This window comes from Schistocerca gregaria, chromosome 2 (genome assembly GCF_023897955.1).
Source record: "Schistocerca gregaria isolate iqSchGreg1 chromosome 2, iqSchGreg1.2, whole genome shotgun sequence".
Taxonomy (NCBI): domain Eukaryota; kingdom Metazoa; phylum Arthropoda; class Insecta; order Orthoptera; family Acrididae; genus Schistocerca; species Schistocerca gregaria.
The window spans coordinates 1,044,922,966-1,044,939,572 of record NC_064921.1 but is presented as its reverse complement, the minus strand read 5'-3'; the positions used below and the strand labels follow the sequence as shown (position 1 = coordinate 1,044,939,572).

The 16,607-nt window shown below is 40.0% G+C and overlaps 1 protein-coding gene across 3 annotated transcripts in view; it reads left to right on the top strand.

Moving 5' to 3' along the window:
• The window catches only part of LOC126335564 (sodium-independent sulfate anion transporter-like), a 125,263-nt gene that overhangs the window by 89,000 nt on the left and 19,656 nt on the right, over positions 1-16,607 (top strand). For all 3 annotated transcript variants that reach the window (XM_049998988.1, XM_049998989.1, XM_049998990.1), the window contains exons 8-9: positions 3,473-3,634; positions 9,951-10,091. In XM_049998988.1, the coding sequence (XP_049854945.1) occupies positions 3,473-3,634; positions 9,951-10,091 (303 nt within the window). The remainder of the gene's footprint in view (positions 1-3,472; positions 3,635-9,950; positions 10,092-16,607) is intronic.

Below are 16,607 nucleotides of genomic sequence, written 5' to 3'. Positions count from 1 at the left end.
GGTTTGTCAGAGTGATAGGATAAATCACAATGAAATGCCACCAATGGGTAATACATATTGTGATTAGAGGTCCTAGTCAACCCACATAGCCTACTCTTAATAAGCATCCAAGAATGTCCAAGTTCACACACCGTGCATCAACAGTGTATATTCTTTTTCTGTCAGAAAGAATCAATAGAGTGCTGAGTTAGTTAAAAAGGAGCCAGTGCCATAGTTCCCATTTGTCCTGTCAGGAAGATTGCAAATAATGCATGTGAGACCAATGCCTCATTTTTGATACTATAAGGGAAAATATTAGAGAAGCACTAAACTCAAACATAAATCATAATCTTAAGGGGCAGTCAAACATTTCTGTATTTATCTGTAAGATATACAGTGGAAGACATTTATTGTGGTGTGTTGCGGTAACATTGAAATTTGGTGGATGCTGTTTGATTTTCTGAGGCTCTTCTGCTTAGTTTGGGTATCGACCATTAGTTTTGTTCAGTAACAGTTTTCTGTACCAATGCAATAATGTTCACAATGCAAGAACCAGCTGTTTCATGGGATGGAGAAAATTAAGCTGCCTTGTTGAATGATCCATTTCAAACACCCACCTTGAACCTGAAAATCATGTAACATCATTGGGGTAAAATAAAAATAAAACAATGAAATCCAGGTTGCGATAGTGATAATATTATGAAAATGATAGATTACTACTCACTTAATAGAGGAGACACTGAGTTGAACACAGGTACAGCAAAAAGGCTGCTATACATTTAAGCTTTTAGCCAAAAGTCCTTCTTCTAAAGAAGAAAATGCACACACATTCACACAAACACAACTCACACACACATGACCACTGTCTCTGACCACTGAGGCCAGACTATAATTGCAGTCTGGCTTCAGTGGCCAGAGACAGTGGTCATGTGTGTGCGACTTGTGCTTGCCTGAAATTATTTGTGTTTTATACTTTACAAGAAGGCCTTTTCACCAAAAACCTGAATGTACAGCAGTGTTTTTGTTGTGCTTGTCTGTTACTCAGTATCTCCTCCATATGGTCAGTAGAAATCTATCCTTCTCATAATATTGCCCTTGAGATAAAGTAGTCATCTGAGGAAAAATGTAAAAAAGAATGCACCTCTAGTTATCAGAACTTAGAGAAAAAGTCATACCAGGGCTTCAACACTATACTATTGACAAAAAAGTTTGTGTGTGCTGTTTGTTACATGGTTGGTATCTTTCAAATGACAGAAACGGGTTTCTGAAGATTTAGATCACAGGGTAAATATGTATGCAATAATTTAGGAATGAGAGGCAAGGTTATCAGCAAGTTAAAAAATGGAGAGGAAAAACTGCAAGTAAGAATGAAGATGGAACAGAGACCAAATGAAGAAAAAGCTTATACAGGGTGTTACAAAAAGGTACGGCTAAACTTTCAGGAAACATTCCTCACACACAAAGAAAGAAAATATGTTATGTGGACATGTGTCCAGAATTGCTTACTTTCCATGTTAGAGCTCATTTTATTACTTCTCTTCAAATCACATTAATCATGGAATGGAAACACACAGCAACAGAATGTACCAGCATGACTTCAAACACTTTCTTACAGGAAATGTTCAAAATGTCCTCCGTTAGCGAGGATACATGCATCCACCCTCCGTCGCATGGAATCCTTGATGCACTGATGCAGCCCTGGAGAATGGCGTTTGCATCACAGCCGTCCACAGTGAGCACGAAGAGTCTCTACATTTGGCACCGGGGTTGCTTAGACAAGAGCTTTCAAATGCCCCCATAAATAAAAGTCCAGAGGGTTGAGTTCAGGAGAGCGTGGAGGCCACGGAATTGGTCCGCCTCTACCAATCCATCGCTCACCGAATCTGTTGTTGAGAATCGTACGAACACTTCAACTGAAATGTGCAGGAGCTCCATCGTGCGTGAACCACATGTTGTGTCGTACTTGTAAAGGCACATGTTCTAGCAGTACAGGTAGAGTATCCTGTATGAAATCATGATAACATGCTCCATTGAGCGTAGGTGGAAGAACATGGGCCCAATCAAGACATCACCAACAATGCCTGCCCAAACGTTCACAGAAAATCTGTGTTGATGACGTGATTGCACAATTGCATGCTGATTCTCGTCAGCCCACATGTGTTGATTGTGAAAATTTACAATTTGATCATGTTGGAATGATGAAACTAAAATGAGCTCTAACATCGAAATTAATAGTTTCCGGACACATGTCCACATAACATCTTTTCTTTATTTGTGTGTGAGGAACGTTTCCTGAAAGTTTGGCCATACCTTTTTGTAACACCCTGTAGAAGAGGAAAAGATAAAAAGGAAAGAAAAGATAAAGCAAAAACCAAAGACTGAGAAAAATTATCAAAGTGTGTTTCTAGTAAATCAGCCACACTCCAACATTCACAAAAGTATGTCTGCCTTGGGATTATCTATCACCTATTATTCCATACAATATTTATTCCCACTAATTCCCATTTGTTCATCCTTCATTCATCTTTGGGAAGGCAATCAACAACTTGAGAGTGTACTCTCATTTGTCTTTTATAATCATCATTCATGAGTTTGTACACATGATTACTGGTATTCAGTCATATGAGTTAAATATTCCTTTGATGCTTGCTGTGTCCATGAAAGCAGGTGTGCCATCTCAAGAACATTTTTTCCTCTTCTAGTTTCATTCGAAAATTATCACTTTAATATACTTGAGTTGAAGAATAATTACTATGCTGTGCTCAACATTTTAATATCAGATAATTAAATCTTTATATTAAAATACTTTGTTGTGTGAGCTATTATTTTAAAAAAGACAATATTAGATATGGAGCTTATGGTCCAATATGGTGAGGATTGGTAAGGAAACTAGCTACATCATTTTCAAAGGAACCATCCTGGCACTCACCTTGACTGATTCATGGAAACTGTTGAAAACCTAAACCTCAATGGACAGGCACAGACTTGAATTTTTATCATTAGATACAAAGCAGATGATCCTACAGAACAAAGACAGGGAAGGAGGTTGGCTTATGTCCTTTCAATGGAAACATCCTAGCATTTGCCTTAATTTATTCAGGAAGTGACAAAAAACCTAAATCTGTGTGTCCAGTTGGGAATTTGAACCCCACTTCTCCCAAATGAAAGTTCTGGGCTCTAATCACAGTGACAACCCACACTTTCTTTTTTACAACAATGGATGTCACTAATTGCATTTGTTTCATATTCAGTAATTTAAGAAGCAGAGGTTACTTGTTTTCTGAGATAGTGTGTTGAAAATTATTGAAAGCATTTGGCAATGTGCTTTTTCTTTACATTTCTTTCCCGTTAGTCAGTATTGTTTCTTGAATATTTTTTAAAGCAATAAATTTTAAACATCTCTGCTATAGTACTTACTGTTCACATGTGTTGACATAATGAATTACAAGAGTTATATAACAGCACTTTTACATTAGTCTGTTTTATTTTTCAGCTAATGGTAAACCAATAGACGCCACACAAGAATTACTTGCCATTGGTATTTCCAATATTGGTAACTCTTTTGTCCAAGGTTTCCCAGGAACTGGAGCCCTTGCTCGCAGTGCTGTTAACAATTCAAGCGGAGTCAGGACAACACTTGGAGGGCTTTACACAGGTGCTTGTGCTTTAAATTCAAATCATACATTGTGATGAAAACCTGTTCAGCAGATGTAATTTTGTTTTAGTGGATGAATGGCTTCACCTATCAAGTACATGTTCCAAGAGGTCACAGCAAAGTTTTCACAGCTATTCACTTTTCTACACTTTGTTATATTTCATTTCAATAATTTACTTATTTATTAATTCTCTGTGCATTTTTATTTTACTTATTTTTTTTTATTGTGTCTTTGCCATATTTTCTATAATGGGTGTTTCACGTAGATGTCTGGGGGAAGCTCACAACTCACACAGCAGATTTACTGGATCTTGGTTCCCTACACCCCCCACAAGACAGCTGTGTGCACTTCCCCTGAGCTGGATGTAAATTATGATGCAATCTGACTAAATTAAGCTTACCTTTACAGCAGTTGCTCAAAATGGTGCCCCTGTATGGAAATAGCAGCCTGACATCTTCTGAACACATTACCAAACATTAGTCGAATTTCACCTGTCGAAATTTGGGAAACAACTAGCTGAACCCTGACTTTGAGTGTATGGTGGTTGCTTGCCTATACCTTATCATTTACATTCCCCAAAGATAAAAATTACATGGAATTAGATGTACACAATGGGAGGCCAATCAACTGTCCTATCGCCAAAAATGTAGTGGCACACTGGCTATGTGTGGTCTTGCATTGTTTTGCATGAAATAACCATAGATCTCTTCACTAAGTGTTAGTTCACTAAAAAAAAAGGATTCAGTCTACTGTTCATATAGCTATCAGAAGTCACTGTTTCATGGAAAAAGATAGGCCTAATAATTCATCTTGAACTAATTGCCTATTTGCACACCATGATCCTGTTTTCACATCATGCAGAGGCCATTGCTGTAATTAATTAAGATTTTCAGACCTCCAGCATTGATTGTTCCATGAATTTACATACCCTCACAAATACTGCCATGCTTAATCAGAAGAAAGAGCATTTCAGGATCAACCTCCCCACCATACACAGACTGTAACAGCCAGTTGCAATAACAACATTGAGTAACAGTATCTAAGTTAGTCATTCAATGCACAACTGTTTTTCTGTGTGGTTTCAGTGCTGAGTTTGTGCACAGTTCTATGAGGAGACGCTTCCACCACACCAGTGTGAAGTACTACATGGTGCAATGACTTTCTTAGACTTCTTCCTGAGGCCTGTCCTACCTCACCAAATTTATTTTCAATTAAAACACTGGTTTCTCTAGACCTCTGTTTGCCTAACATGGATTCAGTCTCTTTAAATTTCTTTACTGATCTATGTATCATTGCACCACAGGGAACGTGAACCTGGGAAATTTTTGTATGAATGCAAGCTGACATTCCACAGAATATTCTGTTTTTGCATAGTTCAACACAAGAAACATTCATTGATTCTTTGTGTCTACCATTGTGAATGGAAATTTGACAAAAAAATCAAAAGAAAACACTAATACAGTCAATCATATGGCAGGGGAAGTCTCAGACTCAGTGCACACATCATATGTGAAACACTCAGGGGAAGCACTCACAGCTTTCTTGCAGGAAATACAGGGACAGCAAATGGTAAATCTACTGTGCGGGCATTAACGTATATTATCACTTTGCACGATTCATTGCATCTTGGAAAGCTTTCAGTTCTATTTTAACATGATTGGGACTCACAGCCACTGAAAACAAAGGCATTGATTTAGTGTGTATTGGTATTCTGACAGCTTACACAGGATGTGTAAAAGGAAATTCAGAATCATAAGAGAAGTCAGGCAATGAGAAGCTCTACAATAATGACTTGACTTTTGGTACTGAAATCCACATATTTTTTCTATAATTATTAGAGAATATTCTATTTTGGGATTAGATTATCCTGTAACAGAGGCAGATTCTTAAACATTCTGGCAGCTAGCTCTAGATCTGAAAAAATGAATGCTAACACAGATGAGTAGAAAGAACAAACCTGCAATGTTCACTTACAATACTACCAGTGTCCTGCTTGACACAGCGAAGTCATTTAAATGGAATGAAATGAGCATATGGCAGTGTTGGCTGGGAGGCCCCCTACGAGGGAGTTCGGCCACCGAGTGCAAGTCTTATTTCAGTTGAAGCCACATTGGGCGACTTGCTTGCCTGTGATGAGGATGAAATGATGATGAGGACAACACAACACCCAGTGCACAAGCAGAGAAAAATCTCCAACCTGGCTGGAAATTGAACCTGGGCCTGCTTGCATGGGAGGCAAGCGTGTTACCACACAGCTCAGCAGGTGGATGTTGTTTAATTTGTTGTTGTTGTGGTCTTCAGTCCTGAGACTTGTTGGATGCAGCTCTCCATGCTACTCTATCTAATGCAAGCTTCTTCATCTCCCAGTACCTACTGCAACCTACATCCTTCTGAATCTGCTTAGTGTAGTCATCTCATGGTCTCTCTCTACGATTTTTACCCTCCACACTGCCTTCCAATACTAAATTGGTGATCCCTTGATGCCTCAGAACATGTCCTACCAAACGATCCCTTCTTCTGGTCAAGTTGTGCCACAAACTTCTCTTCTCCCCAATCCTAGTCAATACTTCCTCATTAGTTATGTGATCTACCCATCTAATCTTCAGCATTCTTCTGTAGCACCACATTTTGAGAGCTTCTATTCTCTTCTTGTCCAAACTATTTATCGTCCATGTTTCACTTCCATACATGGCTACACTCCACACAAATACTTTCAGAAATGACTTCCTGACACTTAAATCTATACTCGATGTTAACAAATTTCTCTTCTTCATAAACGCTTTCCTTGCCATTGCCAGTCTACATTTTATATCCTCTCTACTTCGACCAACATCAGTTATTTTGCTCCCCAAATAGCAAAACTCCTTTACTACCTTAAGTGTCTCATTTCCTAATCTAATTCCCTCAGCATCACCCGACTTAATTCGACTACATTCCATTATCCTCGTTTTGCTTTTGTTAATGTTCATCTTATATCATCCTTTCAAAACACTATCCATTCCGTGTAACTGCTCTTCCAAGTCCTTTGCTGTCTCTGACAGAATTAGGATGTCATTGGCGAACCTCAACATTTTTATTTCTTCTCCATGGATTTGAATACCTACTCCGAATTTTTCTTTTGTTTCCTTCACTGCTTGCTCAATATAAAGATTGAATAACATCAGGGAGAGGCTACAACCCTGTCTTACTCCCTTCCCAACTACTGCTTCCCTTTCATGTCCCTCGACTCTTATAATTGCCATCTGGTTTCTGTACAAATTGTAAATAGCCTTTCGCTCCCTGTATTTTACCCCTGCTACCTTCAGAATTTGAAAGTGAGTATTTCAATCAACATTGTCAAAAGCTTTCTCTAAGTCTACAAATGCTAGAAATGTAGGTTTGCCCTTCCTTAATCTAGTTTCTAAGGTAACTCGTGGGGACAGTATTGCCTCACGTGTTCCAACATTTCTACGGAATCCAAACTGATCTTCCCCGAGGTCGGCTTCTACTAGTTTTTCCATTCGTCTGTAGAGAATTCGCGTTAGTATTTTGCAGCTGTGACTTATTGAACTGTAGTTCGGTAATTTTCACATCTGTCAACACCTGCTTTCTTTGGAATTTGAATTATTATATTCTTCTTGAAGTCTGAGGGTATTTCGCCTGTCTCATACATCTTGCTCACCAGATGGTAGAGTTTTGTCAGGACTGGCTCTCCCAAGGCCGTCAGTAGTTCCAATGGAATGTTGTCTACTCCGGGGGCCTTGTTTCGACTCAGGTCTTTCAGTGCTCTGTCAAACTCTTTACGCAGTATCGTATCTCCCATTTCATCTTCATCTACATCCTCTTACATTTCCATAATATTGTCCTCAAGTGCATTGCCCTTGTATAGACCCTCTATATACTCCTTCCACCTTTCTGCTTTCCCTTCTTTGCTTAGAACTGGGTTTCCATCTGAGCTCTTGATGTTCATACAAGTGGTTCTCTTATCTCCAAAGGTCTCTCTAATTTTCCTGTAGGCAATATCTACCTTACCCCCTAGTGAGATAAGCCTCTACATCCTTACATTTGTCCTCTAGTCATTCCTGCTTAGCCATTTTGCACTTCCTGTCGATCTCATTTTTGAGATGTTTGTATTCCTTTTTGCCTGCTTCATTTACTGCATTTTTATATTTTCTCCTTTCATCAATTAAATTCAATATTTCTTCTGTTACCCAAGGATTTCTACTAGCCCTCGTCTTTTTACCTACTTTATCCTCTGCTGCCTTCACTACTTCATCCCTCAAAGCTACCCATTCTTCTTCTACCGTATTTCTTTCCCCCATTCCTGTCAATTGCTCCCTTATGCTCTCCCTGAAACTCTGTACAACCCCTGGTTCTTTTAGTTTATCCAGGTCCCATCTCCTTAAATTCCCACCTTTTTGCAGTTTCTTTAGTTTTAATCTACAGGTCATAACCAATAGATTGTGGTCAGAGTCCACATCTGTCCCTGGAAATGTCTTACAATTTAAAACCTGGTTTCTAAATCTCTGTCTTACCATTATATAATCTATCTGAAACCTGTCAGAATCTCCGGGCTTCTTCCATGTATACAGCCTTCTTTTATGATTCTTGAACCAAGTGTTAGCTATGATTAAGTTGTGCTCTATGCAAAATTCTACCAGGCGGCTTCCTCTTTCATTTCTTTTCCCCAGTCCATATTCACCTACTACGTTTCCTTCTCTCCCTTTTCCTACTACTGAATTCCAGTTGTCCATGACTATTAAATTTTTGTCACCCTTCGTCGTTTAATTATCGGAGTGTAATGTTGCAAAGCTTTATGAAATAGAATGAGCAAGTGAGAACTGTGGCAGGGAAGGTGAATGGTTGACTTTAGTTTATAGGGAGAATTTTAGGAGAGAGTGGTTCACCTGTAAAGGCGACCACATATACGACACTGGTGCGACCTATTCTTGAGTACTGCTCAAGTGTTTGGGATCCATACCAGGTCGGATTGAAAGAAGACGTCGAAGCAATTCAGAGTCGGGCTGCCAGATTTATTACCGGTAGGTTCGAACAACACATAAGTGTTATAGGGATGCTTCAGAAACTCAAATAGGAGTCCCTGGATGGAAGGCGACATTCTTTTCAAGAAACACTATTGAGAAAATTTAGAAAACCAGCATTTGAAGCTGACTGCTGAACACTTCTATTGACGCTAACATGCATTGCATGTAAGGACCATATGAAGGCATATAGACAGTCATTGTTCCCTCGCTCTATTTGCAAGTGGTACAGGAAAGGAAATGGCTAGTAGTGGTACAGGGTACCCTCTGCCATGCACCATACAGTGGCTTGATGAGTATCTATGTGGATGTAAGTGTACTGTCAATAGCTCTACATTACCTTTCCATATGTCTAAGCTGTGAAAATTGAGAATGACCGTGGATTAATTGTAACATACCATGACCATCTTCAGTTTCTTGCTACCACTGTATTGTTTGTCTCTAGTGTAGATAATCTACTTAACAAATGGGAGAACTGAAGCTATAATAAGGGTGAAGTAATGTATAATCAACACATTAAAAAGAATATTGGAGACTTTAACACTGGATATATAGAGCTAGTTAATGAGTTCTTGTATTTAGTGAAGCTGAAGATAATAACTGGATAGGCCAGTAAAAGAAATAAGCAGATGAATTGGAGAAAAATTTGAAGTGGATCACCCTAATATGACCATAATTAAGTCTTCAAGACATGTAGCCAAGAAGGTGATATATGGTACACGGAATCTCTCTGTTGGATTCAAGAAATAAGAAAAGTAAGAGAAGATGACCTACTGGTGGGTAGGTGATTAGCTAAAACAGAGGAGCAACATGGATGCTAACAGCTAACAATGCATGGAAATATTTGGATGAAACCATCATGTGGCAGTGATTGCTGGATAGCTGATGATGACAAAATTTCCACACAGTAAAACAACGAGTGTGTTTGCTTATCTCATTCAGGATACAATGTAAATTAATTCTAACTGTAGCTGAATAATATCTTAGTTTTCCATTTCTGTAGGCCTACTTATTTTGTTTTTAATGGACAAACTAATCATGTGCACTTATGTGATATTGTTCGGCACTATTTTTGCAAGTGTAAGAATGGAAGATTCTAGACAAATGGAAAAAAATTGTTGTGGGATATTAAAAGATTTTGCTAACAATCTTCTATTTATCATTGCTGTGACTTAATACTAAAAAATAGTGATTTTTAACTATATTAGATGTGTGAATTTGTTACATACTCCAATACAAATTTATAAATATGAAATGAAAATGACAATACTTCACAGTTTTTTTTTCTTTACAGGACTTTTGGTGATTTTCTCTCTTCTTTTCTTTACTGATTATTTCTACTTTATACCAAAATCAAGTCTTGCTGCTATAATCATAGCTGCTGTGATATTTATGGTTGAGGTCAAAGTTGTTGTTCCAATCTGGAAGACAAAGAGTAAGTATTCACAAGCTAAAATATGTTAATTTATCTAGCAATGTACAGAGGAAGACATACAAAAGGTCAATAGATGAATTAGTTGCCTGATTAAAAATGTAGCCTGGAGCTTAAATCCATCTCTCCATATAGCTGAAGTGCTCTTAAATTTGTCAATGCAAAACTAGAAAGAGACAGTGTGATGAAAACAAAAGTAATGATTGGAATAGCAGGTCGGGGGGGGGGGGGGGGGGGGGGGGGGGGCGAATTTGCACTTTGTCTAAATGATCATCAATTTGCATTGTTTTTTGCAAAAACATCCCTGTGTTTAGTCAAACTGGAGAAGCAACATTTGACATTAATATATATGCCTCATCTCAAGCTTTAGTATGACCTTAAACTCAATATAAAAGCTATTACCAAATAAAATGTGTCACTTTAAAGTGTTTGATTTTACATACTGACCATTCAGCAGATCAGAGGAAACAGCAACAAACAATGTTAGACAAGGATAAAAGCACTTTTAAAGAAAAGCAAATCCTACTGTGAGACTGTATTATTGGTTTCGGATGTTAAGTTACAATAGGGCCATGTCAAACATAACTATTGCTAATAATATACTAGGGTTTTAATGGTTCACAGAATTGTGTTTCAAATTAGCCTACATTTCAGTAATGTATTTTTCTTTCATTGGAGCTATGATAGTGGCGAATACAATTAAGTTTTAGTAAAAAAGATACAACATCTTAAGATCTGCACATCTAGAGATAACACCCAAAGATAAGTACAACACATGGAGAGAAAATAATAAAGGGGGTGGAAACTTCAAAATTCTTACATGTCTATATTTATGAGAATGTAAATTAGAAAAATCAAGCCATATTCACACTTAGAATCAATGCAAAGACAAATCAGTAATATGACATATTTTGCTTATTTTCATTCAAAAATGTCATATAGAATGATGTTCTGGGATAACTCATCTTTAAGAAATAACTTCTTCATTGCTGTAAGGATAATATGTAGTGCTCACTCATGTGCATTTTGCAGACATCTGTTTAAGGAGGTGTGCATTCTGACTATTGCTTCACAGTACATGTACTGTCTCATGAAGTTTGTTGTTAATAATCCACTGCTGTCAAAAGAAACAATGATGTTTATAGCTGAAAAACAAGAAGGAAAAATGACACCCATTACTCCACATAAGGCTGTCTTTACAACAAAAAGAGGTGCACAATGCTGTAACTAATTTTTTTTTATAATTTACTCAGTGATACAAAATGTCTGATGAGCCGCAAAGTAAAATTTGAAAACAAACTGAAAAAGTTCCATCGTGATAGTTCTTTTTTTCTGTATAAGAATTTCTATTATTGCAATGTGTTGTAGGTGTCAGGTAGGAATTACTAACTCACATCAGTACACCATGAAAACAACCTTATAAATGTTCAGCATGTTCACAAATTAATTTGTGATGCGAATGTAAACTGACTCATTCCACATTATTATGATTTATCGTGCTATTGGTCCAAGGAACATGAAACTAAAGAATTAAATAACTAAAAATTGTCAATGTCTACTGCTGAGCAGATGTCTTTCCCACATCACTTTATAAACTCAGTTTATAACTAATGGATAATTGTGAAATAATTCTGAATAATAAGTGATTGAATATGTTACATATTACCTTCTGCAACAGATCTCAATAAATTGTTATGACTACTGTTTAGTTACATTACAAATGATCAGGAAAGATTAAATTTACTGATGTGTTGATATGTAGGTCTGTACACAGGGACACTTCACTCCCCCTCGCCACCTTTTCAATCCCTCCTTGGTGGTTCTAGCATATTCATATTGACATTTTCGGCCCTCTCTCCCCCTCTAACGGCTTTCGTTATGTTTTCTCGTCTATCGACTGAACAACTCGCTGGGTCGAGGCTGCCCTCCTCACAATATTACAGCAGAAACTGTTGCCTGAGCTTTTGTCGAGTCATGGGTATCGCGTTTTGGATGCCCAGCTATCATCACGACTGACCAGGGCAGACAATTTGACTCGGCCCTGTTCAACGAGATTTGTAACATTTGTGGCAACCAGCGCATCCATATCACAGCATATCACCCACAAAGCAATGGGATAGTCGAGCGCTTGCACCTCACTTTCAAGGCGGCTCTTCGATGCCACGACTCTCTATGGACGGTGGCCCTTCCCCTTGTGATACTCGGCATTCGTGTGATCCACAAGGAAGACCTCGAAGGCACAATAGCGGAGTTCGTATACGGCCAGATCATTGTTCTCTCTGGTGAACTTGTGAGCCCTTCTGCTTCTCTCCCTCAGCTTGAGTTACCTTCCTTCGTGGACCACGTCAGACGCCACTTCATCAACCTCCATATCCCTCTGCCTGGCAGCCATTCCCAGCCTAAAGTTCACATCCCAAAATCTCCGGAAAATTGTGAGTATGTCATGCTCTGAGATGACACTATCTGTGCTCACCTCCAACCTCCATTTACTGGCCCGTACCGAGTTCTCTGGCGCTCAGCCAACACCTCTGTCATCCTGATGAAAGATTCAGCTGTTACAGTCTCTCTCAACAGACTTAAGCCTGCTCATATCGAGCCTTCTTCTATCCCCCTTCTGGCCACGACCACGCCACTCACTGTTGTGACTCATGATGCTCTGACCACTCCCTCCACATCGGACTTACACACTCTGTCGAGTGACTTCCAGTTCCAATTGTCAAGCTCTCCTCCGACCTCGCCATCCACTCCGCTTTCACGCACTCCGTCGAGTGGCCACATGCTCCCCACGTCGAGCTTACCTATGATCACGCCCTCACCGCCAGCCCCTTTGCAGTACCTTTGACCTATCCACCATTGCCTGCCTTGCCCTGTTGAGGTTTCTCACGCCCCCCCCCCCCCCCCCCCCCCACCCATCTTGAAAGTGCCCTCTCTCGAGGTGTTTGTGCCTGTTCCCCTGGACATAATCCATGACATCTCAATAATACTGTGCGATGATACACTGTTCGTCGTGTGTTTCCCTTCATCCAGAGCTCACGACACAACCTCTGCCATTCCCTGCCACCTGGTGAAATGAGTTCCCCTCCAGCCCAACGTCGACCTGGACATGCTTCGTGTGTTCGCCACACCCTCCAGAGACATCGTCGTCATCACTCCGTTCCACCCGCGAACCACAGGCCCACATGTTGCCGCACGACCAGCACGCACAGTACGACGCCCGGCTCCCTTCAACAACTTCCAGGTTCGGTGTCCGAACCTTCCTTCACATCATCTACCCACACAGCTCCCCGATGACACTGTCGAGCTGACCGCCGTAGTCCAGCTCCCGCAGACCAGCCCTTCCAATGCCTTATTCATACCCCTCGTTCCCCCCCCCTCCCCCCTCCCGGCCTCTCAAATGTACTCCGTACTGGGAGGGGGGGGGGGGGGGGAGGGCGGCTATGTGGCCCCAATGAGGTCGAAACCAGCATCGATATGCATTCGTCTTTGGACCCTGAGCATCCACTTTTGAACTTTGTTCTGTTCCACCATGTCAGTTCTTTGTTAGCCTTCGATGTGTTTAGGTGAATAAACAAACTACTGCAAAATGGGTGTTGTTTGGTGTAACCAACCCGAACTTCCCCCTCATACTCATTTCTGGTCAAAGAAGGGAGGACACCGCTGGGCCCATGCATGTGCTACCTTCCTGCAGTCTTACTCAATGCACTTACTCAGTTCGATCTATCCTTCAGCTTTGGACTGACTGGGCCATTCCTTGTAGCTACTGTAGCTTTCACATATGCTATGTTTTTCTGACTTCAACTTCTGCTTTTTGCAGTAGAATGATGCCCTACAGTTTTGGAACTGTTGAAGAGTGAGCTTGTTCTTTGTCTTTTAGTTCCTATCTGTAGCTATCAGGTTTTCCTTTTAGATTGTGTTGATTTTGTTGTCACAAGTGTACACACTGCTGTTATTTACTAGAACAACATGCTGTATTGCTGTACTGATTTGCTAGTGTCATGCTAGAGCTCACAATCTGCTGATTCTATGTGGTCATCTCAATGTTTACTTAGGCTCCACAGACCAATACAATTAATATGATTAACACAGTTGTTGATGTATTGCTATTTCTTCTTAGATCTCTGCTTGCTGGTAGGCTCTTTGTAACTTAATAGGGATTGAAACTAATTCTTTTCTTCTCTCTCACTTTGTTGTTCCTGTGATCTTTTTCCTGAATACTTGTCTAATGCAGCTACCCTTGCTAGTGTATCCTGCATGAGGTTTTATCTCTGCCTAACGACTGCAACCTATCAACATTTAAACCAGCATACTGTATTCATGCTTTGATCTCCCTCTGCAATACTTATGACCAGCCACATCTCCTCCTTCCTTCACACACTTCCCTTCATTAAATGATTCATGATTCCTTTATGCCTCAGGATGTGTTCTATCAACTGCTCCCATCTTTTAGTAAAGTTTTGCCCAACTTGATTCAGTACTTCTCATTAGTAATTTGTTCTATCACTCTAATCTTCAACATTGGACTGTAGTGCAACACTTCAAAATGCTTATGCTCTCTTCTTATCTGAATTGTTTATTGTCTGTTTTGTTTCTATAGAAGGCTACACTCTGGACAATTGCTTTTATAAAAGATTTCGTAATACTTGAATTTATAATTGATATTTCAAAAACCTCTCTTTCTTTTAGAAACACTTTTCATGCTGTTTTTGTATGCATTTTACACCTTCTCTGCTTCAGACATCACCAGTTATTTTAGTGCCCAAATAGCAAAATTCATCTACCAATTTTGGTGTCTCATTACCTCAAAAGTTTTTATTTATTCTCTCTATACTTTAATTCCCTTTAAAAATATTTTTTGTGGTTTCCTCTTTTGACTGCTTAGTGCAGAGAGCAGATAATGTTGAGACTAGGCTTGTCTCACTCATTATGAACTACTGCTTTCTTTTCATGCCCTTCAACTCTTATAACTGCAACATGATTCCTGCACAAGTTACAGATAAACCTTTTCTCCCTGTATTTTGTCCCTGCTACCCTTGAAATTTCATGAAGTGTATTCCACTAAACATTGTCAAAACCTTTCTTCAAAAGTGCTATAAATGTAGGCTTGCCCTTTTTCAACATATATTCTCAGGTAAGTACCTCACATGTTCCAATATTTCTCCAGAACTCAAGCTGTTTTTCCCTAAGGTCTGCATGAGCCAGTTTATACATGTGGCCACATTTAGGTCTACATACAAAATGCTTTCATTCTGCTCAATGATTATGTTGTAATGGAGGGACGAATGGAGATGTGTCGTCTTCAGCGATGAGAGTCGCTTCTGCCTTGGTGCCAATGATGGTCGTATGCGTGTTTGGCGCCGTGCAGGTGAGCGCCACAATCAGGACTGCATACGACCGAGGCACACAGGGCCAACACCCGGCATCATGGTGTGGGGAGCGATCTCCTACACTGGCCGTACACCTCTGGTGATTGTCTAGGGGACACTGAATAGTGCACGGTACATCCAAACCGTCATCGAACCCATCGTTCTACCATTCCTAGACCGGCAAGGGAACTTGCTGTTCCAACAGGACAATGCACGTCCGCATGTATCCCGTGCCACCCAACGTGCTCTAGAAGGTGTAAGTCAACTACCCTGGCCAGCAAGATCTCCGGATCTGTCCCCCATAGAGCATGTTTGGGACTGGACGAAACGTCGTCTCACGCGGTCTGCACGTCCAGCACGAACGCTGGTCCAACTGAGGCGCCAGGTGGAAATGGCATGGCAAGCCGTTCCACAGGACTACATCCAACATCTCTATGATCATCTCCATGGGAGAATAGCAGCCTGCATTGCTGCGGAAGGTGGATATACACTGTACTAGTGCCGACATTGTGGATGCTCTGTTGCCTGTGTCTATGTGTCTGTGGTTCTGTCAGTGTGATCATGTGATGTATCTGACCCCAGTAATGTGTCAATAAAGTTTCCCCTTCCTGGGACAATGAATTCACGGTGTTCTTATTTCAATTTCCAGGAGTGTACGTAGTGTTGCTGCTAGAAAAGCAGAATTTCACATACTGCAAGAGAAGCTAAGCTTTCATATATAATGATGATCTTTTTTGCGCATGTTACACTTTAGGATATATCACACAAATGTGCCAGCAAAATTTTTAGCCAAGTCCTGTGACTTGTCGCTGAAGTTTCCCACAAATAAATTAGTTACCAAGGAGGAAAGAAGGCTTCCTGTAGTACATCAATTTTCTCTGGGCTTGAAATTCCTCTAAATGGCTCGTCACCAAAGAGCTGATTTAAAATGAGAGTCAAGCACTCTTTGATTTAAGAAATTCATTGTACATTCTTCCACATAGTCCAACTTGCATAGAGGGAAATTTACTTTGAAAGTAACTAGTAGTTGCCGAATAACAGGCACCACAGTGCTTGCACAGCTACGATGACGCAGGTCCAGTTTCCCAATGAAGCAGGTCTTGACCTGATATTAAGCTTTTCAGTGTGGTTTTCAGGATGAAAATTTTCTTGGAGC